Raw genomic sequence first — 27,938 nt, forward strand, 5'->3', positions numbered from 1 at the left:
CTACTGGGACATGTCTCCTCTCAAAACCTGTAATGTTGTGACAGCTTCCTTGGCCACATTTGCATTGCTATGATGGCAGAGTTGTTCAAGAGTTTCTTTAATCTTGACCTCTTCTATTTGTTGTCTTAGATCACCTGAAAAGGAGATGAAATGCTGACTTTTAGTGGCATGCCATGGCATAGTGGATCCTAGGAGTTGTAAGATAAAAATTTGGAGTACTTGCCATTTAAAATAAGCTACTTTAATTTTATTTACATTTCTCTGAGTACTTTCAGTATTTTATCTTTCCTGTTCAATACTTTCAGTGGCTGAAAGGGTAAGATATTTTTTTTCATTGACTTCCAAAAAGTGGTGAAACAGAGGAGAAACACTTTGAAAATACAGTGTGGGACAAGTTCCAGCCTTTTTTTGCATCTGTGCTTTTTTAGTCTTTTTTATTAGTTAGAATCAACTCTTAGTGTTACAGTTAGTCTATAAAGTGCTAAGTATATACACATCTGGAAAGAAGTCTTATGATAATATCTGTTGTGTCTGTACTCTGTAGTGGCACTGAAGGATGCAAATGCTTATCTGTGTGGCTCCAGGGAAAAAGCAGAGTGTGTGCTGCATAATCCAACTTGTCTGCCAGTATAGGGTGGCTCCAGGATTTGGAAGGCAGCTCACCTTGTAGCAAATGCTTGTCTGAGCATAATCATTATTTTAAATTCACATGAATTATATATTAAGGTCCGAGAAACTGGCACAAGATACCTGGACTCTTGGTTTTAAGGTGGTTGTTTTCAGTTAATGCCACATATCCAAGATGTGTCTGATTTCGCTTGAAGCATCTTAACGTCTTTTCTAACCATGGAGTGAGAGAAACTCTCTTGTCCTTCCTATGTTTTACTAAAAGTTGCTGTGCAAAGGTAATGTTAACTAAAATTGCTGTTTTATCTCCACTTCTGGTTTGCTTAGGCAAAACAAATGTAGAACAAATGTGTGCCTGCCTGTGCAAGATGATACAGGCTCTCAATTTCTCTGGACACAAAAATGCTGTGGTACATACAGGACCCAGGACTGCCAGACATTTGTGCATGATGAATTTTGGACAAAGATGCCTTTTTTCCAAGGCTCTAATTTTGCTATTTCAGGACATGATTATCTCACTGACTCACTGGCATAAAGCACTTTTTTTTTTTTTATTTTTCAATTGATGGATTAATCAACTTTTCATCAATATATCCAGCCTTTCATCACAGATAATCACAGACAACATAAAATGAAGTTACCTGAGTTAAGAAGACTGCACAGAAGACCCATTGAATTACATTTCACCTCAGGAACTGTATTCTCATCTCGTAGAAGTTGGTGTAAGCTTTGAACTAGCTGTAATTCCTTGAAAGATTCTTCAAGGGTTTCTGACAAATAAGTGAAGAAATACATGAGCTGTTAGCTGAAAAGAAGCCAGAGAGTGAGCTTGCCTGCTTTTTAAAAATAGAATTCCTGACTGGCTTTTGTTTCAAATTGACTTTACAGGGATGTCTTGGGCATCTCTCTTCTGTACTGGAGAGTTTCTGTATTTTCTTCACTTGCCTCAGTCTGGAACACAGACTATAGATTGTATAAATTAACCCCATAATTTAAATTTGCAATGATAGGAGCTCGAAATACTGATGATCATTAAGAGCCTTAATGATGGACCAAGTAGTAAAATGAGCTCTTTAATGTCTTACTTGGTATAGGAAACTCCAAATTTCAGGCTTACTGTTTCTTTTCTATTTATGTTTTGATGTATGCAGATTTCTGTAGCGACTGTCTTTACATGTCTACCTTTCAAAGATAATTGCTTCCATTTATAGTCTTCATTGACTATTCAAGTTCATAATTTGTCCTTAATTTTATCTTAATTTAGACTTTCTCATCTCTTTCTCATATCTTCATCACCATAGTTTCCTCCTATGCTTTTGTGTATGTGTCTAGCATTGTACCATCCTACTCAACAGATTGTTCGTGTCCATGAACCTGATGACAAAAAAATCTTCAGGCAGTTCCTGGGCTCTTGGGATCACCTAAATGGCTGACCTTCATTTCGTGCTGAAGACCTAAATCTAGACAGAAACATTCTTTTTCTTAGGTGTTATATAGAGTGAATAGTGTGCCAATATTACTTAATAGTTGAGCATCTCGCTCAAATGCTTTGATGAGAAAATTACCTAAATCAATTGCAGATGCTATTGCCAAGGCATTCAGAGCCTCATTCTGCATGGCAGTATGTTTGCTTGTTGTCATGGAAACCAGATGCTTCACTCCTTGTGCCTCCTGAATGGCTTTGACCACTTCCTGTTAAAGCAAACATAGACTATCACAGAAATCTGACTTATGAATAAAGTGTAATGAAAAGAGAAATGAGATTGTATTCTTCAGCCTCTGAGCAGATGGAAGTGATTTACCTGCTGCAGTGCAAGCTGAAGATATTTGAAGACTAGAGGTAACATTGCTTAGGGCTGGTTTAGTTTACTGGGAATATCAATACTTAAAACTGTGTATATGCTTATCTGTAAGATAAAATGTGTTTTGTCTCAAGAGTTTTAGTTTGACCTAATTCCAATTTTTCATTTCAAGCCTGTGAACTTGCAAAGACTAGTTTTATTTTACTGAAGCCTATGCAGGTAGTATCTTACTTTTTTTTATGGCTACCTGAAAATAAAGCATGGTTGGGATGCCTGGGTATAATAGCATGATTTACAAGAAACAAACCTGTTCTGATACGCCAGTAGATACAGACCATGCCAGATTCATCCATCATTAGGCAGATGTGGGCTCAGGATAAAGCTGTACGTGCTGTTTAACACTTAAACTCTAGCTATATTCACAAGCTTTAAAATTGGAGAAGGATGAAGTGCAAACATCAGACTGATGGGTTACGTACTTGAGCTCTGTTGTGGCGCAGGATTGATGCAAGCAGCCTGTTTGCTTCTCCATGAATGCCGGCATGATCATTAGCGTTGCACCACTGCACAAGTCTGTTGAGCAGCATGGGGTCTTGGCCCAAGATTTCAGCCGCATCAGCTGAAGAGAAAAGCATCATCGGGAGACATTTAAAATCAGACCTCTCAGTCTTTCCATCACAGAAATGTGAATGTATAAGGCAGGACCACTAGGCCTCTGAGCTCGGTGTCCTGTAAGACCTGTGTCTGAAGCAGTGGGATTTTAAAGGGATCTTGGAAACCTTTACCCGAGGAATGCCAGTTGTGTTAAACCAACTCTTGGAATGTAAGGAAGTAAGGTGTTCTGATAGGCCTTTCTTTTTCTTCAAGAGGCTACTGAAACAGGGCTTAAAGTGATCAGGCATCTTTTGTTTGGAAGCAAATGTTCTATTGCTATACAGAAATCACAAGGTCTACCCCTTTCCTGTTTGGTTTCTTGCACTTGGCTTTTTTGAACCCTGCATGAATGGAATTACGGGCTCTTCATAGCCTGTTCTTGTTCTATTGATGCTCTCAGTATGGTGATAATTGCTGTTGGTAGCTAAGGCTTATTACAAAATTGCAGCCTGTCTGTAATTGCATGTCTCAAGTCAAGAATGTGTTTGGGGGAGCCTTTTCATTTACATTGCCCTGTCTTTCAGAAACTCTATCTCAGGACTTGCTAGAAGTATTAATCTGAGTGTCTGACATGTAGGAAAAAAACCTCACTAGATAACTTTTCCTAAGAAGTGGAAGTGTTATGATTAAATGTTGTGGTTTAAGGCTTGTTGCCACTAAAGGAGACAACTCCCAAAGCTCATCAGTCTAAGACATGGTGCCATGTGAGATTTATTGCAGTTTAATAACAAATCTTTGTAGTACTGTGGATCAAAAGTGACTAACTGGTGGAAAGTGATTTCCTAAGCCAAGTCAAAAATGCAGATACAAGGGTGCTGAGGAGTGAAATACTCTATTTTAACCAAACACATTCAGCAGGAATTCAGCCCTGAGAATATCCTGGTAAGCACTGCTTCAGAATTTTCAGTTAGCTGATTCCATTCAATACTTCAGACTTTGAAATTCTACATCTTGGTTCAACTGGAATTTTCTATGCGAAGAGTACCAGGAGAAATATAATAAACTATTAATGTGGACAAGTTAAGCTGCCTTTCTGTAGGAAATGAGCCCTCACAAAAGAACTGGTTTGTGAACTGCCAAACCACAGGATATAAATGCACAGCACTGCCAACTGGGCATCAGATTTAACAACTGAGTAGAGTAAGAGTAAGTCACAGGATTCTGTGACATTCTGGTGTGGAATTATTCTATTTGCAAAAACATACTGTGTTTTTAAGACTTAATCGTAAGTCTTATGTAGTTGTTTGTAAATAAGGGGTTTTCTTGTTGACTTGATTTTGGTTGAGACCTGTCCTTTGCCTGCCTCCCACCCCTCAGTGCTGGAGGACCAGAGCAGATAGGCATGTGTGTTGTGTTCTCAGAAGAGGGAAGGATGTGGTAAACGCCTTCATAGAAAGTGTACTTTCCCTAAGAAGGGCTGGAAGGGGTCTGTGAGCTTTTTCCAATCTTTTTATGCCTTTACAGTCTTAAAATAGTGCCTGGCCTGAAGGTAATCAGAGAGATACCTGATCCTCTGGAAGCAATTTTAGAAAGGGAAAGACATGCAGAGAAGTATGGAAGTTTTTCTCTTGGAGCTTTGCAGATACAAAGACTTGAGGAAGAACCATTGTTAACCTCCAGAATGGAAGGGATAGGTTTAGCTTGATAGGGACATGAGCCTGCTCCTGTCCCTTTTTCTATGTTGCATTTGTTTTGAGATTGTTCTGGTTTAGCAAGGAGCAGCTTTCGGCTTAGTAACAGGGGGAGCCGGTTGCAGTGAAGACCCGGTAAAGAGTTTGCGGACTCTCCCCCGGCTCCTGGGTTCACATCCACCTCCGGCCCGGCTGGGCCAATCTGGCGCCTCTGCGATCACTATTTAGGGGACTGGAATTTGAAATGCGAGGCAGGAGGTGTAGAGTGATACGAGATGGAGGCGACCACGCGGACCCTTCAGCCAGAGATGGAGGAAGGAAGGAGGAGCAGTAGACCGGAGACCCTTCTGCAAGCCGTGGTGAGAATGCAAGCTGTGCCCCTGAAACCTGTGGAGATCCGTGGCAGGACTGAGAGCCACCAGCAGCTCCATGTGAGTGAGCCCGGACGGGCGAGGGACTGTGTGGGGAGACGGCCATGGCCCAGGCCGTGCTGGAGAGCCTGTGTGCCGCAGAGCAGCCCCACACGAGAGGCAGAGAGGAGCTGCTGCCTTTGGAATAAGTGCGTGTCGGAGCAGCCCGTGCAGGGCTGCCATGCGTGTGAGTTACCCCACGGACTTGCAGGGAGGACTGGTGTGGAGTTCACCCGTCCTGAGGAGGGACAAACGGCAGAAGCTATCGGGAACAGACTGACACCCCCACTGCCTGCCCCCCCTAACCATTCGGGGGGGGGCAAGGTAAAAACACCGGGATCAGGGCTCTGAGCCCAGGAAGACAGGAGATGTGGCAAGAAGGTGTTCTTAAAAAGGCTGGTTGGACTCTTCATTGATGTATTACTCTGGGTTGTTTCATTTTGGTTATGTTTTGGGTTTTTGGGGGTATGTTTTAGTTGATGTTGCATTAAATTATTTTCTGTTTTCTTCCCCAAACCGAGTAGCCTGCTCTGTTTTGTCCTGAACCTTAAGCGGCAATTAAGCTTTCCCTGCCCTCGAGCAGTCCTCAGCCGCTTCGGTACTTGAGGCTAATCGTGGTCTTTGTTCCCTGATGGGCCTAAACCATGACAGAGATATTCTGGGAAGGATGGATGTTACCTTTTATAATTTGTCCAGCACGCTAAGGAATAATCCCCAGGTCAAAATTCCACAAGAAATCTGGGAGTTTCTAGCCTAGTTGAACATGTTTTGAGATAAGAGTTACTTTTTGTTGCACAACCACAGCAGATTGCTTCCTTTAACAAAAGGCTTTTAATTCTAGGTCAGATGTTACACATTAGTCCGAGGAGATCATGGTAATTCAGGATAGTACACAACCTGGAAAGAGGTCAGAGGGTGGTGAATGGAACCAGTCTTAAGAGGTTTGTTCAAAGGAGGCATCTTGACCTAGTCTGACAGGGACTTATTTCAGCAGTAGAGCTCTTTGAGGTAAAACCCTATTAGTTATTCTTAACAGGATCAGGAGGACCTTTTAACTTGGCAAATGCCAAATTTTAATAAATTGTGTGTATGATTGAACTTTCAGTTGAGCTGAAAGTCCTTCAGCTGCTCAAATGCACAAATTCTTCTGCTCCTCTGAAGCAAAACTATGAATACCAGGAGTTAATGTTAACATCTGTTTACTGGAATGAAGCTGATAGATCTGACTGCAGTTTTGTATAGTTAGAAAGAACCCTACCTCTTCTAGTCTGTAGGCCTCAACATGCCCAGTGATTGTCAGAGTAATGAATTTATAATTGATAATGCAATTAGATAGTTTAGTGTGGACTTAGTAGATGCGTATTCATAAGAGTTTCAGGCTGAGTTAATTAAGGGCAATGTTAGCTTATGGGTAAACAGTAGAAAGTAATTAAAGGTGAGAGAATTGTGTCCTCATAGGCAGAAATGGCTAAACATTAAATAACCTATTTTTTTTCCTACTCCATGCTTTATCTGTATTGTTTCAGATTCATAAGTTCTACTGTTTTGTGCCAAATTCTGACTTCATACTCGTGCTGGTAAATAGCACCGGGTTCAACAAAAAAAGATAATTTTGTGTTTGATAATTTCATCTATGTTATGATGTCTGAATTTGAAAAGCTAAATGGTCTTCTGTGTCACAATTCAGATGTAACTAAGGATACCCATATCTCTGTAAAACTGAAGTACAAGTAGATAATCCCACATTTCAACAAGCAGAGTAAGTTCAACGTTTGAGCCACATCAACAAGATAAACCTGGCAACAAGTGTGTAGAGACTGTGACTGGTAGAAATTCTTCTGCTTCTGTCCACTCCAACTCTCTTTGATCCATTTATATTTTCCAGTTCTTCGACTGGTTTACTTGCCTGTGATTTGGAAAGTAAATCCTCAGCTTGCCTCTTTCTATCATACTCATGCCTTGCTGATATCTTTCAGGTGGAAAACATTTTCCTTTTAGGCCTTGGCTATTTCTCACTGACTAGTGCAGATTCTTACATTTGGGCTGTTTTTCACATCTGAGGCTGTCTGGGTTAGTATGGGAAGGCTTGCAGCCTCCAACAATCATCTCTTGGAACCTCTCCAAATTGAGTGGAATTAGGTTAGTAGGACACAGCCTATAGTCTCCTTGCATAACCATTGTCTTACAGGGGGAGGGAGCCGGGTGTGTGTGTATGGCTGACATCAGTATACATTAGCAATTCCATACCTTGACCATCTGCTAACATCCGTAGTGTTCCAAGTAGTTTAAACTGTGCAGGAGGCATCTCTGACCTTAGAAGTTCCTGAATCCGTTCTACCACGCCTTCCTCCAGCATTTGAACCCTATTGACAACTAGAAAATGTGAAAAATGTTAATGTGAAGCTCAGTAACTACACAAGCATCTGAAAATGTAGGTAGTTGTTCTGAATTTTATGCTCTGTTATGTTCTCAGCAAAAGATCCAGCTTGTTAGAGCACTCAGAAGTGAAATCAGGACTACCCCCCAACTGCTTAGGCTTCTCTGTGCTAGAGACTTCCTAGGAATTGCTGCTTTGTGGTGGTTACTTTTGATCTCAGTCCTGCCTGGAATGAAGCACATGAAAGAGAATAAACACAGCGTTATTGTTTCTCTTCCTTTTTCTAGTTGTAATAGATTATCAGCCCCCTCCCTTGCCCACTCACAGGAATAAGCCTTTCCTATGCTTGCTCAGCCAAACTGAAGGCAGCAGCAGAAGTGATTTACATGGACATATTTCTTGAGGACTGATCCTCTGTCCTTCATGCCTTTGTTTATGTGCTTTCCCCTCCTAATTCTTGCATCTTTGCTCCAGTTGTTGGTGCAGTAATCTCTGGTAATAATCAGAAGCTTGTCTGGAAAGAATCCTAATGCTGTTTAACTGTGCTACTGAAAGCTGCTTCTTCCAGAGCAATTTTCTTTTCATCTTTTTCATGACTTCTTCTTGAGTGGGGTGAGAATGAAAGGACGGTGAAATTAGGAAGATAATTGTTCCATCCTTTCCTCCTCCTGTTGAGCAAATTGAGAACCAAACACTTAAATAACTTGCTCTTTATAACCTTCTCTTTCAGTGGCACAGACTGTCTCCATTCACTAGAGCATAATGACATTTTAACTTTTTTTTACTAAGTGCCTGATTGCTTTTTAAGATCTCAAATTGAAGACTTCCCCTGTGCCTGTTTGCAAGTGTTGGCCCATATTTAACTCACTTTTATGTTACAATTTATTTGGATTTGCACTCAAGCTGGGGTTGTTTTTTTTTTTCCCTCCCCAGGTAGGAGAGTCTATTGCTGAAAATGACAGCTTGTGTATTTCTGGAAGTGATGTATTATTGTTAGGGAATTTCTTACAGTTTCCATATTCTGATATTTTTACAGATGGATAAATACATTGTAGGAACAGCATTTTAAGTGCCATTTATTGCCCACACACTAGGAAAGTTCTAAAGTGTTTTCTTGAGCAAACAGACTCAATATTAATGTGTTGGTATCTCCATAATTCAGAGTTGAGCCTTTAAAAGTACATCTGCAAATAACATCAAGGTCTACTGGTACTATGTATAGCTTTATAACCACATCTTCCTGGAGCTTTAGCTCCTATAATCTTTACAGGATCATCCATATTCTTTGCCTTGTTAAGGAACTCCCAAGAAATGCCTGGGCTTGATGTGGCAGAAAGTGGGACTTGGTATTTGTTGAGGAACAGTTTCTGTTGTGAGTTAGGATGTGATCATCTCCTGTCAAAGGAAACTGCAACACAATTGTTGTCTTTCAAGTGAGATTAATTGGTATCTTTGCTGCTTCTGTCATTAAATTTGATTTCTACCTATTGCAGGAGTGAAGTCAGTTGGAACTAAGCACAGGACACTCCTAGGCTTACAGAAAAAATAATCCACTTTTCATTCTAATATAGTTATATCTTGTCTGCTAAATTACTCTCCTAAGTTTTCATGATTCTTTAGCTACTTACAGCTCTGTGTTAGGTTGTAACTGACCTAAATTGGCTGACAGGCATATGGAAATACTGCATTGGCAACAGAAATCTATTTATATAGGCCTGTGTGCTGATGTGAATGGTATCGGAAAATTTCTTCGCAGAGAAATTAAATATACATTGAATAAGTGAGGAGCTTATGGTGTGAAATGTTTATTAAAATACTAATAGACAGACATGGCTGGCTATTAGGATCCAGAGAGTGTGATAAATCTATAAGCCAAACCAAATTATTTATTTTGAGAGTATATCAAAATAAGTTGAAAGAAATAGGTGAAGTTCTGAAACAGCTAGCTGCAAGAAGAGATTAAAGTGCATAAGGATTTAAGAAGTAGTGGAGGCAAAGTAGCAGCCCTCACTTATTCAAGACAATGGCTCTGTATAAAACTGTTAAACCAAGCATACTGGCTGGCTTGCATAATGAAGTTGGCAGATAGATTCAAGGTCTTTTCTTTTCAGAAAATAGCGTTGGTTCTTAAGAAGGTGCTGTGCTGTTAAGTCTCTAACAAAACATTTTTGGCCTGAATTACATTTTCACACGGAAGCATTAATTTAGAGATTAGAAGCAGCAAAATTTCTGTTGTGTATTTAACCAAAGATTACAAGAATAGAATCATCAGGGTTGGAAGGGATTTTAAGGATAATCTAGTCCAACTCCTCTGCAATGAGTTGAGATATTTTCAACTAGATCAGGTGTCTTAAAGTATTTCCAGACTGACTGTGAATGTTTCCAGGGATGGGGCAACTGTTCTCTAGGTGACCTGTTCCAGTGTTTAACCATTCTCGTAACTAAAAAATTTCTTCTTTATATTTAGTCTAAATCTGTCCTCTTTTAGTTTAAAACAATTACACTTTGTTGTATTGCAACAGGCCCTACTAAAAAGTCTGTCCCCATCTTTCTTATACACTCTCTTTTAAGTACTGTAGTTTTAAAGTGTGTTACAGAGGCTGACTTTGGAATGAATACTGGTGTTCTAGAAGTAGATTTATGAAATCCCTACCAGCTATGATTTGATATAAAACGTGTTCTGTGTATTTTGTCTTGGAACTGCTTTATGCTGTTAAAATGAAACTATCTCAGCAGCTGGCAATGAGATCACACTTCTTTACATTTAGACCCTTTATATGAGAAGTCCTGATGAAATACTCAAATACATATATATTTCTGCAGGGGGGGAAAAAAAAAAAGGCAAATTATTACCCCTCAAAATACAAAGGACTGGAATTGGTGATTTGGATAGAGCTGCACAGATCTACGTGAAATAACCCATCTTTAGAAAGAATCACAGTAAGTCAATTGTGTTCAAACTCTGTACCTGGTATAGCAAGGCCTCGAAGTGCACTCAGTGCAGCATGTTGAACAGAAACATCGCCACTCTCAACGTGTTTCTCCAAAAGATCCAGAAGCTGATGAATGACTCCCAGCTTCACCATTTGTACACAGTTGCCATCTGAAGAAAGAGGCAAAACCAAGCAGGTGGGATATAAGGAACATGGCGATAGAAAAGAATGGTGCAAATAAGAATGCAGAGTCTGCCTTGACGATTTTCCTGTCTTGATAAGGTTGAGACTGTAACTTTTGCCTTGTTTTCTACAACCACAGACACTGGCCACCTGTGAACTGATGCTGTGACACCTTCTAGTAAAGCTCAGCCTGAGAGGATTTTTAGGGACAGTCGCTATCAAATTCAAAAACCACGTGTTCTCTAGTAAATTTTATTCCTTGATTCTGCTTTCTTTTCTATCAAGTGTGATGGAATACTGGGATAGCCTTAATGCTCCAATTTTGCTATTCTGCTAGTCTGAGACAATTGAGGTCTTATCCAGCAACGGTGAGTCTGATTTACTGATTTTTGTACTGCTGTTAGTCCTTGTATTCAGTCAAGTAGTTTGTCATTAACTACTCTGATCTGTTTAATGTTGGGGAAAGAGCAAATCTCTGCATTCCAAAGAACTACCACTTTGCCCACTCTCTGCAATATTTTGTCAGGGCATGTCTGTATTTCTCTCTCTTTGAGAACTTGCTCTGCAGAGGTGACAGCCCTTTTGTTGTCAGAAGCTACTTAGCTCACCTTGATGGGAAATGAGAAAGGATTCTCCTAAAGAGCAAAAGGAAACTCTCCATGTTACAGTTTGCTTCCTTCCCAAAGGAAGTATTTTGAAGATGCTATTTGGCAAGTAGTTTTCTGCGTTTTCTGCAGTTCAGTATACCTACAGAGAAGCATATTCCTGACACTAGTCAGTGTTTTTGTATTGCTTTCCTGTTACTGTGCAAATGCTGTTTGTTAAAATGTGGCAAAACAATTGGAACTCTACATGGGACAATCACATCTTCACCTGTACTAAACAGTTACCCATAAATACGTGTACAGACTTCATGCAAATACAGAATCTGGCCAAAAGTAGCTTTTGGTGCTTCTTGTGGTACTAACTGAATGTCTCAGATGTACAGACTTCTAATTTTTGTGAGGATACAACTTAAAACCGGCTTCAATAATTTTGACAACTTTATTGGTTTGAATGTTATTTTACCTTAAAGTAGCAGAAACTCTTCAAGTTGTCTTTTGGACTAATGCCAGCTATTCCTCTAATTACTTAGCATTTCAGTATGTGACATGTTTTTCCCCTATATTACTACAGATGTTAAAATAGAATTTGTTAAGTGCTTATAAGATGTAGCTGGATATTTTTGTGATAGAACTGTCAGCCTTGAATTCTACTCATGCACATTTTTTTTTATATCAATTTATGCATGTAATCTGTGAAGTTGACGGTTTTGCTTCTGATTCTTCTAATGTTCTCTTACCTGATCCTAATCTTCGGAGGTCAGAGTATATGAGGAAAATAGCCCAGTCCTTTTTAGGAACACTTTCTTGAGTAATAGACCATTTTGTTTGGTCTGACAAAATTCTACAGGCAATACTTTGATCTTCATCTAGACTAGCCTTAATTGAACTTAATTTTTCTCCTTTCCCCACCTCTCAAACCAAAGAATGGCAGAGTATTTTTCTCTTTTTCTTGCAGTAAAGTGCAAATAGGCAGAACCCATTAGTAGACGACTTGCTCTGAATGTCACAGTTCCAAATGGGTTCTATCTCCTATGGATTTTTTTGCTTGGATAACAGCAGAACATTCAATTTAATGGCTCATAGTCAAAGGCTGATAGGAACAGTCACTTTCGTAGCTGCAAAAGCTGTCTGTCATCTTTTGACTGCCTCAGAAGTCATTTGATGCTGAGATCAGATTTCCCTAAGATTTTTTTTTTTCTTTTAGATTAAAGGCTGTGCATACATCAGTGGCCTGGGAGGGATTATTCAGTTTTTCCATATGAAACATCGAACAGGGTTGTGGAGGAGATGGAGAGGAGCGAGTGACAAAGACAGCTATTCAGTTGAATAAATTGAAGATGGCCAGTTTAAAGGCGCTGAGGGTATTTCTGTGGCCTTTGTAGAACCATCGTGCACAATGGTTGATTCAGAACAAGGTAAAGACAAGAAAGGCAGTCTGGAAAGTATGGGGGAAGGGAGGCGGAAAGATGTGTGTCTGGTAGCTTGCGTTAAAAAAAACTCAAACAGGTGAGACTGACTAAACATTCAGACAGATATGAGGGAACTTGCTGTGCTAATTAAGCGCATATTAATACGGAAAAATGAGCAATGTTGAAAAAGCTCCTTTTTGTCAGTTGAGTTTGAACCCACTACAGTAGCTATCAGTGAGAAAGGACAGAAAACGTGGTGGGATGTCTTCTGCTGACTGATTCAGCTCAGCATGCCTTCCATTGCTCCTGTCTCTGTAGCTGCATGTGTTTGGATGTGATACAAGCACTAATATTCTGGAAGATGATACTGCATCCCGTAGCTAAAAACTACTGCATGTTCTTATCTGTGACATGACAGCAAGAGAACATCTCACATCTGTTTATAATGAACCCTCTCTGTCTTTGAGGAGGTTCAAATCAGTTATGACTTAAAGATTGTTGCAGTTAATAATTGAAGAGCTTGAAGTTGTTGGTTGCTTTGAGATCAGGGATGGTGGGGTGCAGTGTAAGTGTCCAGTTCTTGACGTTTCACTCTTTAATCTGTATTTCCCAAAATACAACACAGCAGGGCCACCTAAACTAAGTTGCTGTTAGGCCTTTAGCCTCTTTGTTCCTGAAATCAGCTTAAAGACTTAGTGAAAAATCTAGGTCAGCAGTGTGTGTAGTCTGTTCCTAATAAATGCAGAACATACATTACAAGAAAGATCTTACATTTCATTTGTTAAACCATATATTTGAGGTATGCACCCAGGTTTGGAGTAGTGAATGAGGAAATGTGAGTATTTCAATACTGTGCAAACTTAGTGTCATGATTAGCTTTAAATTTAAAACTGGCTCTTAGGCCATCTCTTGAGAGTAGGAAGCAGGGTGTGAACTGACAACTACAGGTACAGCTGTAATGGCCTGAAGTCCTTGTGCTTGCATTTGTGCAGGAGCAGTCACAGTGGTATTGCATGAATTGTGGCAGCATGTGTATATGCTTGAAGAGAAGCATGGCATTGTGAGCACTGGATTCCCATAAAAAGCAAAGTGTGGTGTTTAGAGGAATTCCCCTAAGAAACAGGTTGATGTGTTCCTGTTAAGGAAATCAAAGCAACATAGCAGATGGCAACTCTTCTGCTAGGGGACTTTTTGATGTTGTGTCTTTATGCATCTGGACTATCAGTATTCCATTTTTTTTTTACCTCCAAGAAGCAGAGAGACAATGAGATCTGATGCAGCCTTCACAATGCATGTATCTTCAGCTTGTGAACTACCTTGGAGCCTCAGCAGGATCTCTGACAGCCCGTCTTGCACACCTGCCTCCACCAACTGCACTTTAAGAGCATCTGTAGATCACAGTAAAAGCACACACAAAGCTTCTTGGACCTTTGAAATGTTTCAAACTAGCAAGCTAAGACTTTGAATTTTAGCTAGTCTGATGTCAGGTATAGTTGCTGGTTTGGTTTTGTTTGCAACAGACATTCTGGTGCTGGGATGATACCTAGGCCGAATGAGCAAAGCTTCTGCACTGATCTTTGACATTTTTGGTATTGCTAGTCATGAGTTTTCATTCCTTTAAAATCTGCATCAGGTATCTAGACATTTTTAGTGGATTCTTGTCAGGGCTTGTTACACCACTTCTTAGACTAGACATCTTCTATGATATTTAAGTGGCATTTTAAAATAAAACAGTGTGTCTAGTCTGCTTTAATGTCACCCACCACAGAGAATGAGCTTGAACCTGCTGTCTTATGGATCCACCAAAGTAGAGACAAATGCAACTCTCTCCCCTCCTTTCTTTGTTCACTCACCAGTTAAGCTTCAAAGTCTTGTTTAGGCCAGATTTTTTTTGTGTTCTTGTGGCCTATTTCCACTGAAGGGATTTCTGGTTCTCTTAGTAGAATCCCATGACAAACTCAGAACCCAGAGTTGAAGCTAAATACTGGTAGCCCATCTCCCCACATTTCCCCAAGCTGAAGGGAGCCTTACCATTTTCTGCAAGTGCTTGCAGGACGTCAAAGACTATTTCTAACCTCTCATGGCTCTCTGCTCTTTTCAGTTGTTTCACCAGCTGTTCAGCAACCTTTGTCTTGCTTAGAGCTTCCTTGGCTGTATCTGCATAGACAATAAAGTCAGAATTGTGAATGTTTCTTTTTCTGGTTAAATCTTAAAAACATATCTCCTTATAATTTGAAGTGATTAGGAGCTGCTTTGGTTTTGAATGCTTTTTCTGTTTTTGTAGACACATCTGTCTCTTTGGACAGCACTGAGACAACAAAAAATCTCTTCCATCCCTTCTCTGCCCCCACTGTGATTCTTTCTTCAGTACTATTTTTGTGTAATTCCTGTAGCTATGACCTCACAGCTGTCAGATTAATCTTGGCTTAATTATACTAACTCTTGTAAATCCATCTATGGTATGATTATTTAATGTATCACATTGGCACATACCACTTTGCTGTGTAGTATATTTTCTGTCTAGATTAGATAGATATTTAGGATTTTATCAAGATTAGAACTATCAGATGTGTGTTAAAGATCAAATGTTTCGTAAAGCTTGCTGCTGTTATAGAACACATTTGAATGGAATATACTATTAAGTACTATAAGAGATCTATAAAAGACAGATATCACTAGAGGATGATGGGGCTATGATACCATACCCCCTTCCCTGCCTCCTACCTAATGCAGGAATAAGTAGATGAAATTGTAGGCAGACCATATACAAACTGATAATTTTCTTCTTGGTCTGTTTCTTCCATCACACTTACGGCTTGTGTAAAGTGGGGCAGATGTACTAAATTAATGGAAGTGCCTTTGGTTTGAAATTGTATAAATTAATAGGGAAGCTGTTTCATTAGGGTATATAAACTTTTAATGGGAATAAATTGTAATAAGCTTCTAATGTATCGACAGTGGTTGAAACTGTAAAGCTGTGCCCTCTGTACTCTTTTTCTGGGTCAAGTGCTGTCTATTAAATCTTAATTGTTTTAATCTAGAATCAGTTATTGCTGGTACTCAAGAAAGAGAAGCTAGTTCTCCAATGCAGATATGGTGATCAGTGTGATTAAAGATCAGTAGTGTTTAAAAAACTCTCTAGAGGTTTTCAAAACCCACCTGGACATTTTCCTGTGTGACCTGATCTAGGTGGACCTGCTTTAGCAGGGTGGTTGGACTGGATGATCTTTAGATATCACTTCGAACCTCTACCATTCTGTGAAACAAACCAAACCCTAACCTCTTCGAAAAAAAACAACCACAAAAACAACACAACACCCCACCCTAACCTGTGGAAAGGCAGTGACAGTATGAAGATGATATTTTTGTCCAATACACAAAAACAGTTACTTACCAAGGTCTGCAAGATTGCATAAGGCCAATAGATCAACGTGGACAAGTGGCTCACTCTCTGCATAATCAGTTAATATTCGGACTAGTGATGTGATTACTCCTACCTTGACTAGCTCTTCTTGAAGATCCCCTGGTAATAGTAAGCGTGGAAGTTAAATAGGGACCATTTAGATCAGTAAAAAGGGTCAAACTTGAGATGCTCTGCAGCAAGATAGTCTGGTTGTTTCTTATACTGTTAGAATTTGTTCAGCTTTTGTGCTGTGGGTCCAGCTGAATGCATATGTGTGGGAAATGCAGATTCAGGACAGAGTTTTGCTAACCTTCCTAGCTCTACTTTGACTTGAGGAATTAAGCCATTATAAAAATACGTAAGGGTAATTGCATGAGCGTCTCTAGTAGTAATGCAGCTTCTAAAGTGAGTTCTGATGGACTATATCTCTTGGATATGTATCTGAAAATTGAGTGAGGAACAGACAACTGGCTTCTCTCATTATCATATGGCTTTTTTTGTTCTGAAGGCCAGGGAGAGGGAAAGGACTGTAAACCCAAGACAAAGCAGAGTTTTGTGATGACTGCTTTCAGGGATCAACGGTGTTCCAGCTTGTATAGCAGAAGTCCATATATCTGCTTTTTACATGTTAGAATAACGATTCCTCTTTTACTTACAATGAAGAAGTTGCTGTAAACCAAGACACTTTACCAATACCTTGAAGTAAAAAATATGGGGGTAAACCCAGAGTTTAGGAGGTGTTTGAGGTACACACAGCCTGGTGTCTGTGAGCTGTGTGAATTGTATGTCTAACCGGAGGCTAAAATGCATCATGTGCTCAGGTCCCATAAAACTGAGTTACAGGTTACAGTGCTTTATAATGCCTTACAGCTAGGGAAAGTAGGATTCTCTCAAGTCAATACTTACTATTAGCATAACAGATGCGGCCGATAGCCCTCCCAGCGTGAAGCAACATTTCTTGGTCTGTGCTCTCCAGCAGTGGTATCAAACTTGGAACCAAACCTGCTTCAATACATGGTTTCTTCATTTCCTCTGTGTAGGTAAAGGAGAGGGACTCCTGTGTATTGTGTCATGGTGAAATGAAACAATTGCCATTGCAAGACCAACAGCTGGTAGCCATAAGAGTGGAAATATATCGCTAATGTTCTGTAATATACCTTGTAGTAACACTTCAGTACAACATACCATTCCTGGCTATCTCTGAAAGCACCTGGGCTGCTTTCACTGCACATCGTGGATTACCCTTCAGGATTTTTGCCAAAGTTAGGAAGATTTCACTCTCTCTGAGAAGGCTGAAGGATCTCTGCTCTGTAATGATAAGAGTGTTAACAATACCTCTAGTAGATCTGCAACAGTTTCATTTCCATGTGGCACTGTTTCCTGGAGTTCTGAGTGGATATCTGTGGGATCCAAGGTTCTGATTTAAACAAGGTACTTAACTGTTCTCACATATTTAGACTGAGACAGCCTTTATCTGCTTGAATTGCAGAAAGTGCAATCCCAACTGATTATTCTGCTTCATGCTGAATTGAAGCACAGGTGGCAGAGCAAAAAAAAAAAAAAAAAGCAGTTTCCTCTTCTCTGAGTGTAAAGGAATGTAAGAGATGGGAAGTCAGGTATTAAGATTCTATTCCTGAGGTATGGCCTAGCAATTAATTTTGTAGGTAGGCACAAAATCTTTTATTAGATTAGCAATTAGAATAGTTAATTCCCTGAGCCTTTTTTTTTTTTCATCCAAAAAATGGCTAATAGTCCTTAAGGCAGTAAATCGCTATCATCTGCCAGGAGATACAAACAAATGCAGATTTATGTCATTTCAGGAGAAATACGTATAAGGAGACTAGGAACTACTTTTTGAATTCCTAATAAGGTCACTCCAATTTCATCCTAGGTGTTTGTAGTAAATAGAATTTTAATTTTTGGAGCTTCCGATGTTTTGGTGACCAGTAGCTTGATCTGGTCACAGATGGATCTGCAAGTATACAAAGAGAAAGTAAAGCAAAAGAGGCTGGGGACAGTTTTAGTTCCACCAGCAGTCCCTTCTTGTGGCAGATTATCACGATAGACAAACGCCTTCAGTGAATGCTTTTGGTGATGTGAATGCAGTGAATGCAGTGATACTTAGCTGTCTTCAGTGAGAGCCAGGAGAATACCATGGAGACTCTCAAGGATCTGATCTTCACCTTCTGTGTCATCTCCACAGAGCCCAAGGTACTCCAGGTGCTGACCCAGGGTTTCTAAACAGAAAGGAATAGAAAACTGTGGTGAGCCAGTATGGAAAGTATTTTGAGTTCTTTCTGGTATTTCTTTTCACTGGCAATGCCTGATAAGATTATCTCCTGAAGGATGCAGATCTAAATATACTCATTGGGTAACTCATTTAATCCAAGAGCATGAGGGCAAAGGCTTGGTCCACTTCTTGGATGGTGCAGAGCTCTTGTGTGGGCGTAAATGTGCAGAAATAGATTCTATCTGGAAAAAGAAATTAATATGTAATAACTGTGGCAGCATTTGAAGTGGGGAGGGGAGAGAAATAATTAGGGAACCTAGATGAAGCCTGTCATTTGTAAATATCTCTATCATAAAGATATAGAGCTAGTTGAACTGCAAGTACTGTCTACTCTGGTAGTGGTCAGTAGCAGGCACTGAAAATGCAAGAATGGAACAGATGCAGCAACATATTTCTCCCTAATTTCTGTCAACCTTGGCTTTCAGAAACATACCTAGTTTTTACATCAATGTATTTAATCTGTTTTGATGGATATTTATTCCATAAATGTGTTTACTTCTTTGAGATAACTCATACTTTTTATCTCCGCCGCACAGTGTGACATTAGGTTCTACAGTCCTACTGTTGTAAGAGGAAGATAATTCCCTTAATATTTAAATATCTACCAAAAATCTCGAAGCTAATGGCCTTTGAGTTTCTATAGTAAAAGAAATTAATGATCTTCCAGTATTTGCCGTTCCTATGCAATCTATGATTAGGTGGATATTATATTCCTCCTTTATAATTCTTGTGCCAATTCATTTAATTTACAGAAGCTTTGATAACTTGCCTCAATCTTTTTTGAGTTTTCTTTTATTCCTTTTTTTTTTTTTTTAGGTAAGGAGACAGTATTTAAAAGTATTTTGAGGATAGAGGTGGACTGAGATTAGGACAGATTGTAGTGCTTTTTCTACTCTTTTAATCCTTTGTCTGTTTGAGCATGCATCTTGTGCAGCTATTCAGAATTCTCTTCTGGACAGGGGGCATTAATTTAGACCCCACCATAATTCATAATTAGGCCATCTTTCCCCAGTATATGTTTCTGCATTTACAGACACTGAACTTGATGTGCCTCCTGATCTTTAGTAGTACAGGATAAGATATTTTTGCAACTCTTTACAGTTGGTTTTAATTTTGGTTACTTCAGATAATCCAAATACCATTCTGCTATCTCTAGATCATTTAAGAATATATTGAATGACACAGATTCCAGCAAAGGTAACCTCTAATAATTATGGCTCTCTGTTGTGAAAGTAGTCTTTATTCTGCCCTTCAGACTTCATCAGATAACTTTCTTCTGTATCCCAGGAGAGCTTATTGAAGGGTCTGTAGAAATCAAAATGCATTGTTCACAGTATCTTCTTCAATCACCTTCTTGCCAGCTTCTTAGAAATATGTTAAGAGAGAGGTTGAGCACTACTTGCCTCCACAGAAGTCATATATATAGACATGTCTTTTTTTATCATATATTACTTGGTAATTCTATACTGCATTATAATCCTACAATTTACCTATGCAGAGATCAGATTTCTCTAATTTCCTGCGTTCTTTGCAGTTGTTTTTGTAAACTCATTCCACTCTTACTGCTTTCCAGCTTATTAACCCAGTACTTGATTTAAATGGCTTTCTGCAGGTCACAACCAATTATTTGACAATTTATTGTTTAATACCTTATAAACTTTGGGGAATAACATGGATTCCTGACAATTGATTACCATTTATGTATTGATTTCTTCCAAATGTTCTGCCCTTTAAGTCAGAAGATTCCTCCAGCTACTGCTTTGAAAACAAAAAGGCCCAGAGTCATTGAAATGACTGCTGGAAAACTGATGGCTGAAGTAGTTAACTCGTAGTAGAATATAATGTAAAGTGTTACCAGCACTGTTGTAAATTAGCACTTCTATTTCACGAAGTGTTTCATTGAAAAAAATGGGTCATGACCCTAGACCTAGAAATTTTTCAGCAGAGGATTAATGATTCATCATTTATTTTTGTTGTTTGATGCCTTCACTATTTCTTTCCTTAATGTGTCCAATTAGTTGATGTGAGAATGAAGTTTACAAAAAGAAGTAAAGAAGTTTACAAACCTCAACAGAATCCTTACATTTACTTTTATTGTGAATTCTTTATGGCTATAGAATAGATGTGAGTATTCTAAAACACTTTATGGAGAAACAAGAGGGGAAAAGAAGTCATGTTGTAGGTTACTTAAAAAAACTTGTCTGATCAGCGTGGAACTGATTACTTAATTCTCATTGTCTGGAAGCTTGTGCTTCTGATGTGGAATTGAAGCAGATACTGCAAGACTTATTTTTCTGGAGAGGCAATAATAATAACAACACACATGCAAATTATACCTAAAATTTCCCCGGAAAGGGTTTTTTTGTTTTGTGGAAAATTCTGGGTCGTTGACATTTTGTTTCATCCCATGCTGGAACAGAATGTCGACATAGTGGAACTTCAGGCAAGACAGAACAATGTGTTTCAAGCGGTTTTTTTTGCAACTGTGGTTGTTCCCTAGCTGAGGGCTGCCTGACACTCTGGCCTGGTGCCCAGCTGGCTGGTAGGCACTCTGGAAAGAAGCCAGACAGGCAAGGCAGCTGGTCAGGCAGCGGGAAGTGCCTGCCTGCTTGGCTTCTCAGGAGAATTTTAGCAGAATAAACATGTTCTCAAGGAATATTTTCTATTCTCATGAATCAGCATTTTTATCAGAATATTGTTGATCAGCTTTAGTAATTCACTGTAGAAGCAGGGGAAATAAACTCAGGCTCTGGTCTGGAAAGCTCTAATTTTACTTTCTCACCAATTACCAACCGGGTCTGAATTTAGAAATCTCTGGAGGTTGAAGTACAAAATGCTTTTTTAACAGAGCTGAAGGACTAGATTATTAATTCACATGAATGTGTGCATAAGCTACGGAATAGAGGCATAGGAACCAGATTTTTGGTATGGGAGTTGATTTTTGATCATCCTAATGAGAGCAGAAACAATAACACATGAAACACACTGCAGCATGGAGATTTCATCTGGCTTCTGCAGTGGGGTAAAGAGCCATGACGTGTGAGCTCTTCAGATCCCATGGACCATTGCTGTGTCAATTCCCAGCACAAGTTTTAACCTATAAAATCTTCAGAGGTGTGTGGGATTTCTATTTTTCAGTGACTGATTAACCTCCTCCTAAAACAATAAAGCTTTATCTGATTTTTTTTCCCTCTCTCATTCTATCACTTTTCACATGGATTAGGAATAATTTTAGGGTTTTTTTTCTAGAGGAAATGTAGACCCTATTTTGCAATGTCAAATGCTACATTGGGTAGTATTTATTACTGTTTTATTCATACTGAGCACTAAGAAGTCAGTATGATCCAGTTTGTTTGAGGACTTGACGCAAGTTACTTTGGTCAAATGCCTAACCTTGTGTGTCTACTGCTGCCTCTTCCTTCAGTAATTTCACATACTGAACTTACTCTTCTGGCACCTTGAGCATACTTTAGAAGATTCTTCCATAGACTTATTAATGCTATTAGATGGAAAACCAGTTAATGTGGTTTTTTTCCCAGAACAAAGATGTAACAATTGTTTACTTTAGATGTCTGTTTAGTTTGGTTTAGTGTTTCTAGCAATAACTTCTTTAAAAACAATAACAGATAACAGCACATATTCTTTCCCTGGTATACTTTCTCAACCTTTAGTAGTAACCTCTGTAGGTATTTCCTTTAGTGGAAGTTTTACCTCCTTTAACTGCACTTATATTCATGTAAGAATTTATTTTGAGCTTGTTTGTAATTTAGCTTCCCGAACATAGATGGTTGATGGGATATTATATTTACCTCATAATGAAACATAAAGGTATGGATTAGAGATAGAGAAATCTAGAAGGGCTGATAAGTGTATGTGTGTTAAGAACAGAGAGGGACTTTAAAGTCAAATGCTTACATTCCTGCTGACTGACAGATGATTCTAGCAAGGGAAGCAGAAGTCTTGGTGGCCCTACCAGGGAAGGGAGGAGAAAAGTGCAATACAATTTGAGGAAAAGTTTTTTAATTTCTCCAGTGGTGAATTATTCTATCTGTAGAAGGGCATGTTACTGTTTTGAAACTGGGCTGACTTATATTCTTTCCAAGAAAACTGTCTTATCTTGGTGCCTGAAGTGAAGTACTGGAGGATCTCTTCAGACTGTCAAACCTATGGCAAGAAAATTGTCTTATAAATCAGATAAGCTATTATCTATGTCTCCGTGAAGAGCTACTTACATCCATGTTAAAAGATATGGTTTTTGTCTTTGTCACTACACTCAAGGGTGATGAGATGTAGGAGAAAAAAATCATTAGATTAAGAAGGAGCTGGGGAGAAAATTTAAAACCAATATCCTAAGAGTGACAGGGATATAATTATGAACAATTCCTCACTTGACTTTTTTTTTTTTCTCTTGTTTCTCCATAAAGTTTTAGAATACTCATGTCTATTCTCTTGCCATAAAGAATTTGCAATAAAAGTGAATTTAAAGATTCTGTTTGAGGTTTGTAAACATCTCCATGGAAGTTGCTTCACAGAAGATGTCTGTGGACAAAAAAAATAATTCCACTCTGTGTACACATTTGCTTTATTAAAATTAGTAAATGAAGAAATATTTTGAAACACTTTGGAAGCTTGAGATGGCATTTTAATTTACTGTTCTCTGGGTGGATGATCCCTGGATTGTCCTTTGTTGAATTAACAACAATTGTGGTGATATGATCACGTGGGTGCATATAACCTTTGTATCTTTCTTGCTCCTTCATTTCTCAGCAGCCTTCTTCAAAGAGGAAAGGAGTAGGCATGGATAGCTAGTATAGGTTGTTTGGAAGGCTGGAGCCATGTCACTATCTGGGAATTCAAAGTTCTCCTTCCCACTCTCACAATCTTGAAAGGGCCGTATTTTCCCCAATATTCTTTTCTCCCAGACTAGCCTATTGGGAAATATTCTTGATGTTCAAATACGTACAGTTTCTAAGTGTGCCTTAAAAATACTTGTTGCTGTTCTGGTTTAGCAAGGAGCAGCTTTTGGCTTAGTAACGGGGGAGCGGGTTGCAGTGAAGACCCGGTAAAGAGTTTGCGGACCCTCCCCCGGCTCCTGGGTTCACACCCACCTCCGGCCCGGCTGGGCCAATCTGGCGCCTCTGCGATCACTATTTAGGGGACGGGAATTTGAAATGCGAGGCAGGAGGTGTATGGGTGATACAAGATGGAGGCGACCACGCGGACCCTTCAGCCAGAGGAGGAAGGAAGGAGGAGCAGTAGACCGGAGACCCTTCTGCAAGCCGTGGCGAGAATGCAAGCTGTGCCCCTGAAACCTGTGGAGATCCGTGGCAGGACTGAGAGCCACCAGCAGCTCCATGTGAGTGAGCCCGGACGGGCGAGGGACTTTGTGGGGAGACGGCCATGGCCCAGGCCGTGTTGGAGAGCCTGCACGTCGCAGAGCAGCCCCACACGAGAGGCAGAGAGGAGCTGCAGCCTTTGGAATGGGTGCACGTCAGAGCAGCCCGTGCAGGGCTGCCGTGTGTGTGAGTTACCCCACGGACTTGCAGGGAGGACTGGTGTGGAGTTCACCCGTCCTGAGGAGGGACAGACGGCAGAAGCTATTGGGAGCAGACTGACTGAGACCTCCACTGCCTGCCCCCCCGAACCGTTCAGGGGGGGGGCAAGGTTAAAAACCTCGGGATCAGGGCTCTGAGCCCGGGAAGAGGGGAGGTGTGGCGGGAAGGTGTTCTTAAAAAGGCTGGTTTGACTTTCCATTGATGTATTACTCTGTGTTGTTTCGTTTTGGTTATGTTTTGGTTTTTTTTTTGGGGGGGTATGTTTTAGTTGATGTTGCATTAAATTATTTTCTGTTTTCTTCCCCAAACCGAGTGGCCTGGTCTGTTTTGTCCTGGACCTTAAGCGGCAATTAAGCCCTCCCTGCCCTCGAGCAATTCTCAGCCTCTTCGGTACTTGAGGCTAATCGTGGTCTTTGTTCCTTGATGGGCCTAAACCACGACAGTTGCCAACAACTGTATAATAGAACCTGTGAATAATTTTAACTTGAGCAAAATATAAATGAGCTATGAAGTTCAAAATGTAATCAGTTAAAGGAAATGTAGAAACATGGCATTACTTGGGTGGAAATTACTTGGCTGAATCTCAGAATTTCAGTGCTATGAATGAAATGCAAAGGAAATTGTATGTGTGTAAAGCTAAGGGTAAAAAACAGATCCTACTGGCCCATGACTTATACTGTGCCCTGTGGAGTCGACAAGAAAAATGGGTGCAGAACCCTGACTGAAAACAGATAAGAGGAAAAAAATGATTATCCAAGGATAACCTTAAAACAGGTCAGTGAGATAAGTCGGAAGAGAGCTAGCTGAGTGCAGTCAGGGAGAACATATGTGCTAAAGAGATGACCTGTAGCATGAAAAGCTGCTTAATCATATACTGCTAAACTAACTTCTTTTTTGAGGGATGGAGAACAGGAATAAAATTTACTTTAGTGTAAAGGAGTCAGTGTTGTAAAGTTGTGTACAGGCATGCACCTTTTCATGTGCCCAATTAATCTAACTCTGACACTTAGTGCTTACAGAATAGGTCTGTTTTACCCAGGCTAATGAAGAGCCTGAGCTCCCACGTTCTCTTAATTCCTTATCCAAGGTAAGGGGACACCATCTTTTGGGTTTAAAAACCAGACTTGCAAGTATAGCAACAAATGTACTATTTTCAAGTTTTTCATTGTAAACAAGAGAGGAAACTTGCTGCTTTAAGTCAAGGTTCAGCTTTTTCCATAGCTTTTTAGTAGTTGCAGGAGATGTTGGTTTTTCTAGTATTGTGAAACGTAAAGCTAAACTGTCAAGAGCTGACAAAGCTATGTGCTGACTAAATGTAAGCAGGTAAGTAATGGGACAAATTGTGACACCTTGTTCACAAATTGTGAACTCGATTGAGTTCATTTATGGAAATTAATGAAATCCCTCTGTCTTGCCTGCTCACTGGAGATCTAGCTTTCTGCATTTGTTGTAAGTGCTGTTGGTCTCTAAAGGTAGCTTTGATCATGCAGTTAATATACATCTGAGATAGGTTATGTTTTAGGCGGTGGGTTTGCTTATTTGCTCATGTTCTGTAGTTTTCCAGTACAAGGTGAATTAAAGGAACCCTTCCTCTTTGTCGTGATGTGTGCATGTGAAGTAGGCCATAGTCTCAGCTAAATAGCATTCAGTCTAATTTCCTTGGCTCCCTAAATTTAACTTAAAGAGCTGTCAGTAAGGCAAAAAACAACTACACTCTATAGCAGAGAGAACACTAATTTCCTTTGGCTGAAAAACCCCTTGTATGAGTTATCAGCCAAGTAAATAACAGCTGTGAAAAAAATAAAGCTGTGCACCTGTATGAAAGCATTAGCTCAGTCCTCAACTAGTTCTGAAGGTGGATGTTAAGAGACTGTAGGCACTGACATCAATAAAGCTGGTGGTTGTAAGAGAAGATGCTGGCAGGTGTTGGAGGTAGACTGCAGAATGGTAAGCTGGGTAGCAAGGAAAATGTGGCATTCCCTGATCTCCTACTGTCTGCTGCCTCTGCAGTGAGGCACGGAAGCCTCAGCCCTGGCCACAGCAGTGCACGTAATCCAGTTCTCCATAGGGACTTGTTGCAAAGCCATCTGGCTGGCTGTAGATGTCTTGGCTGGTGTTATAGGTAAGGGCATGGTGATGCGTGACTGAAACCAGATTTGTCTACAGTGAAGAGAGCATCACCAGGTAGAGTCTTGAGATAAGCACTGGCCGCTTTGGACGACCCAGCTGTGTGGTGTGGCTGATGGAGCCAGGAGGTCCCCACAGGGAGTACAGTAGCATGGGAGCCACATGGACAGATAACAAGTAATGAGTCAAAGGCAATCATTGGCCTTTTGTGACTGGTTTCCACCTAAACAGACACAGCATAAGGGTTCTACACTCCAAGCTAAGACTCCTGAGCTTCTAAGGTTTAATTAATGACTGTTGTCTGTGCAGGAAAACTCAAAGGCCTTGTGTGTGACAAATGCTGTTTGAGGTAGATGTATCATGTAGATTTAGAAGGCTACAGTACAAATCTATGTTGTCAGACTTGAAAGGACATTCCTTTCTCCTTTACTTCTGTGGTACAATACCAAAACAAAGAGTATATTTCTGTATTTCTTGAAAAGACAGAGCTTTTGTCTGCAGCTTGTGCTCCACCTGCACCTTTCTTGTCCTTGCTAATTGCTTGTGTGATACCGCCCAACATCTGGGAAAAAGCCATTGTGATAGAAGGATCTTGGCTCTGCACTGTGTAGGAAGATAAGGGTGGCATACGATCTACAGTGCAGTTAAAAAGATTCCTTATTAATATCAGAAGTTTCCAGAATGAGCACTATCTGAAGCTTTTATAATACTCAGTATTAGTGTCAATCCTGTTGTGCATTTGACCCATTTTATAACTTCATGGAGATGTAAAGAAGATGGAAGCTGATTGCGTAATGGTGTCAGGGATGTGTTTGGCTATTTCTATGCAGTACACAATAGCTCATACTGGAAACAGGATTATTTTGATGTCTGACACACATTTTGAAAAACTGTGGCCTTACAAGATCTGTCAGTGCTTAATACAAGTAATACATTGCTGTAAAACAGGATCTATATTTCAGATCTCTGCTCCAAAACCTGAGTTGCTCAGCAAATCTTTATTAGCACATCACTTTATGGATAACTATGAAGTGTTACTTTTGTGCTCATTTCCAATAGCGCAAGAATGATTAGATTTTAAAGGTATGTAGACAGGTATAAGTGTCCTAACACTCTTGAAAACTTGATTTGGTTATTTTATATTCATTGTGTTGACCTAGTGTTACCTGTGGTGGATGAATAGGTTTGAGCTCTGCTGCACAAGTGGATTGGTATTGAAGTGGGGCATGCAGGGAGGAATGGAATGCAGCTTGAGTTCTGCAGAGGACTTGCTTCTTGGGCCTCCCAGTAGCTATTCTCTGCTAGCAGTGTAAGAAGGTGATTATATCAAATAATACTGTTAGAAGATGCAAGCCTATTACAGATGACACCTTGGGAAAACCCTGGCTGCATTAATGAAATTCGATACAGCAGTTAATACATGTTCAGTTGTAAAGCATTTTAGTCAAAGATCATGTCTACAATAGCTCCAGCTTATGCAGGATAATATGAGTAACTTCTATCTTGGGCATGTTTCTGGGCTGAATATTGCAATAAGGTTTTCATGCACAAGCTTATGTTTATATAATGCTGACAGACTTTTTTGAGAATATCAGGTTCAAAAGTCATTGCAGGTCCTTTCATTTTCCTGGAAGAAATGCTTTGAAACATTAGAAATTATCTATGTTAATTTTTTATTTCAAAACATAGAGCGTATGGGAGAGGATCTGGGGAAAGGAAAAAAGGAAATATTTAATAAAAGGAGGAAGTGTCTGTGAATAAGTCATAAGGTACTTTTGCTGTGGTGAGTTTGTGAATTTTGGTCTAAGTGGTTTGTGACTGCGGTGTTGGGTTTTCTTTCCTGTTGGTCTACTTTTCGTGCACAACTAGGTTAAAGAATGATAAAAAGCTTTTGATGCAAAAGTTTTGGGGTGCTATTCAACATATGGGTTT

General features: G+C 39.8%; 1 protein-coding gene across 1 annotated transcript; it reads right to left on the reverse strand.

Moving 5' to 3' along the window:
- LOC104552018 (rap1 GTPase-GDP dissociation stimulator 1) lies at positions 1-18,269 on the reverse strand. The gene is made up of 12 exons (XM_062001666.1): positions 18,161-18,269; positions 17,220-17,342; positions 16,941-17,066; positions 16,026-16,154; positions 14,663-14,788; positions 13,876-14,019; positions 10,470-10,604; positions 7,372-7,497; positions 2,909-3,048; positions 2,193-2,319; positions 1,269-1,397; positions 1-134 (listed from the first exon to the last, which is right to left on the reverse strand). The coding sequence occupies exons 3-12, from the start codon at positions 17,059-17,061 to the stop codon at positions 1-3; spliced, it is 1,311 nt and encodes a 436-aa protein (XP_061857650.1). The 5' UTR covers positions 17,062-17,066; positions 17,220-17,342; positions 18,161-18,269.
- Positions 18,270-27,938: the final 9,669 nt, after the last annotated feature.

This window comes from Colius striatus, chromosome 8, assembly GCF_028858725.1.
Source record: "Colius striatus isolate bColStr4 chromosome 8, bColStr4.1.hap1, whole genome shotgun sequence".
Taxonomy (NCBI): domain Eukaryota; kingdom Metazoa; phylum Chordata; class Aves; order Coliiformes; family Coliidae; genus Colius; species Colius striatus.

Coding starts and splice junctions, on each gene's coding strand:
- LOC104552018 (XM_062001666.1), bottom strand. CDS start 17,061: ATGAAGAAACCATGTATTGAAGCAGGTTTGGTTCCAAGTTTGATACCA. Junction 14,020..14,662: donor GCAAGCACTTGCAGAAAATG/GTAAGGCTCCCT, acceptor TGTGATCTACAG/ATGCTCTTAAAGTGCAGTTG. Junction 135..1,268: donor GTGCAGTCTTCTTAACTCAG/GTAACTTCATTT, acceptor TCTCCTTTTCAG/GTGATCTAAGACAACAAATA.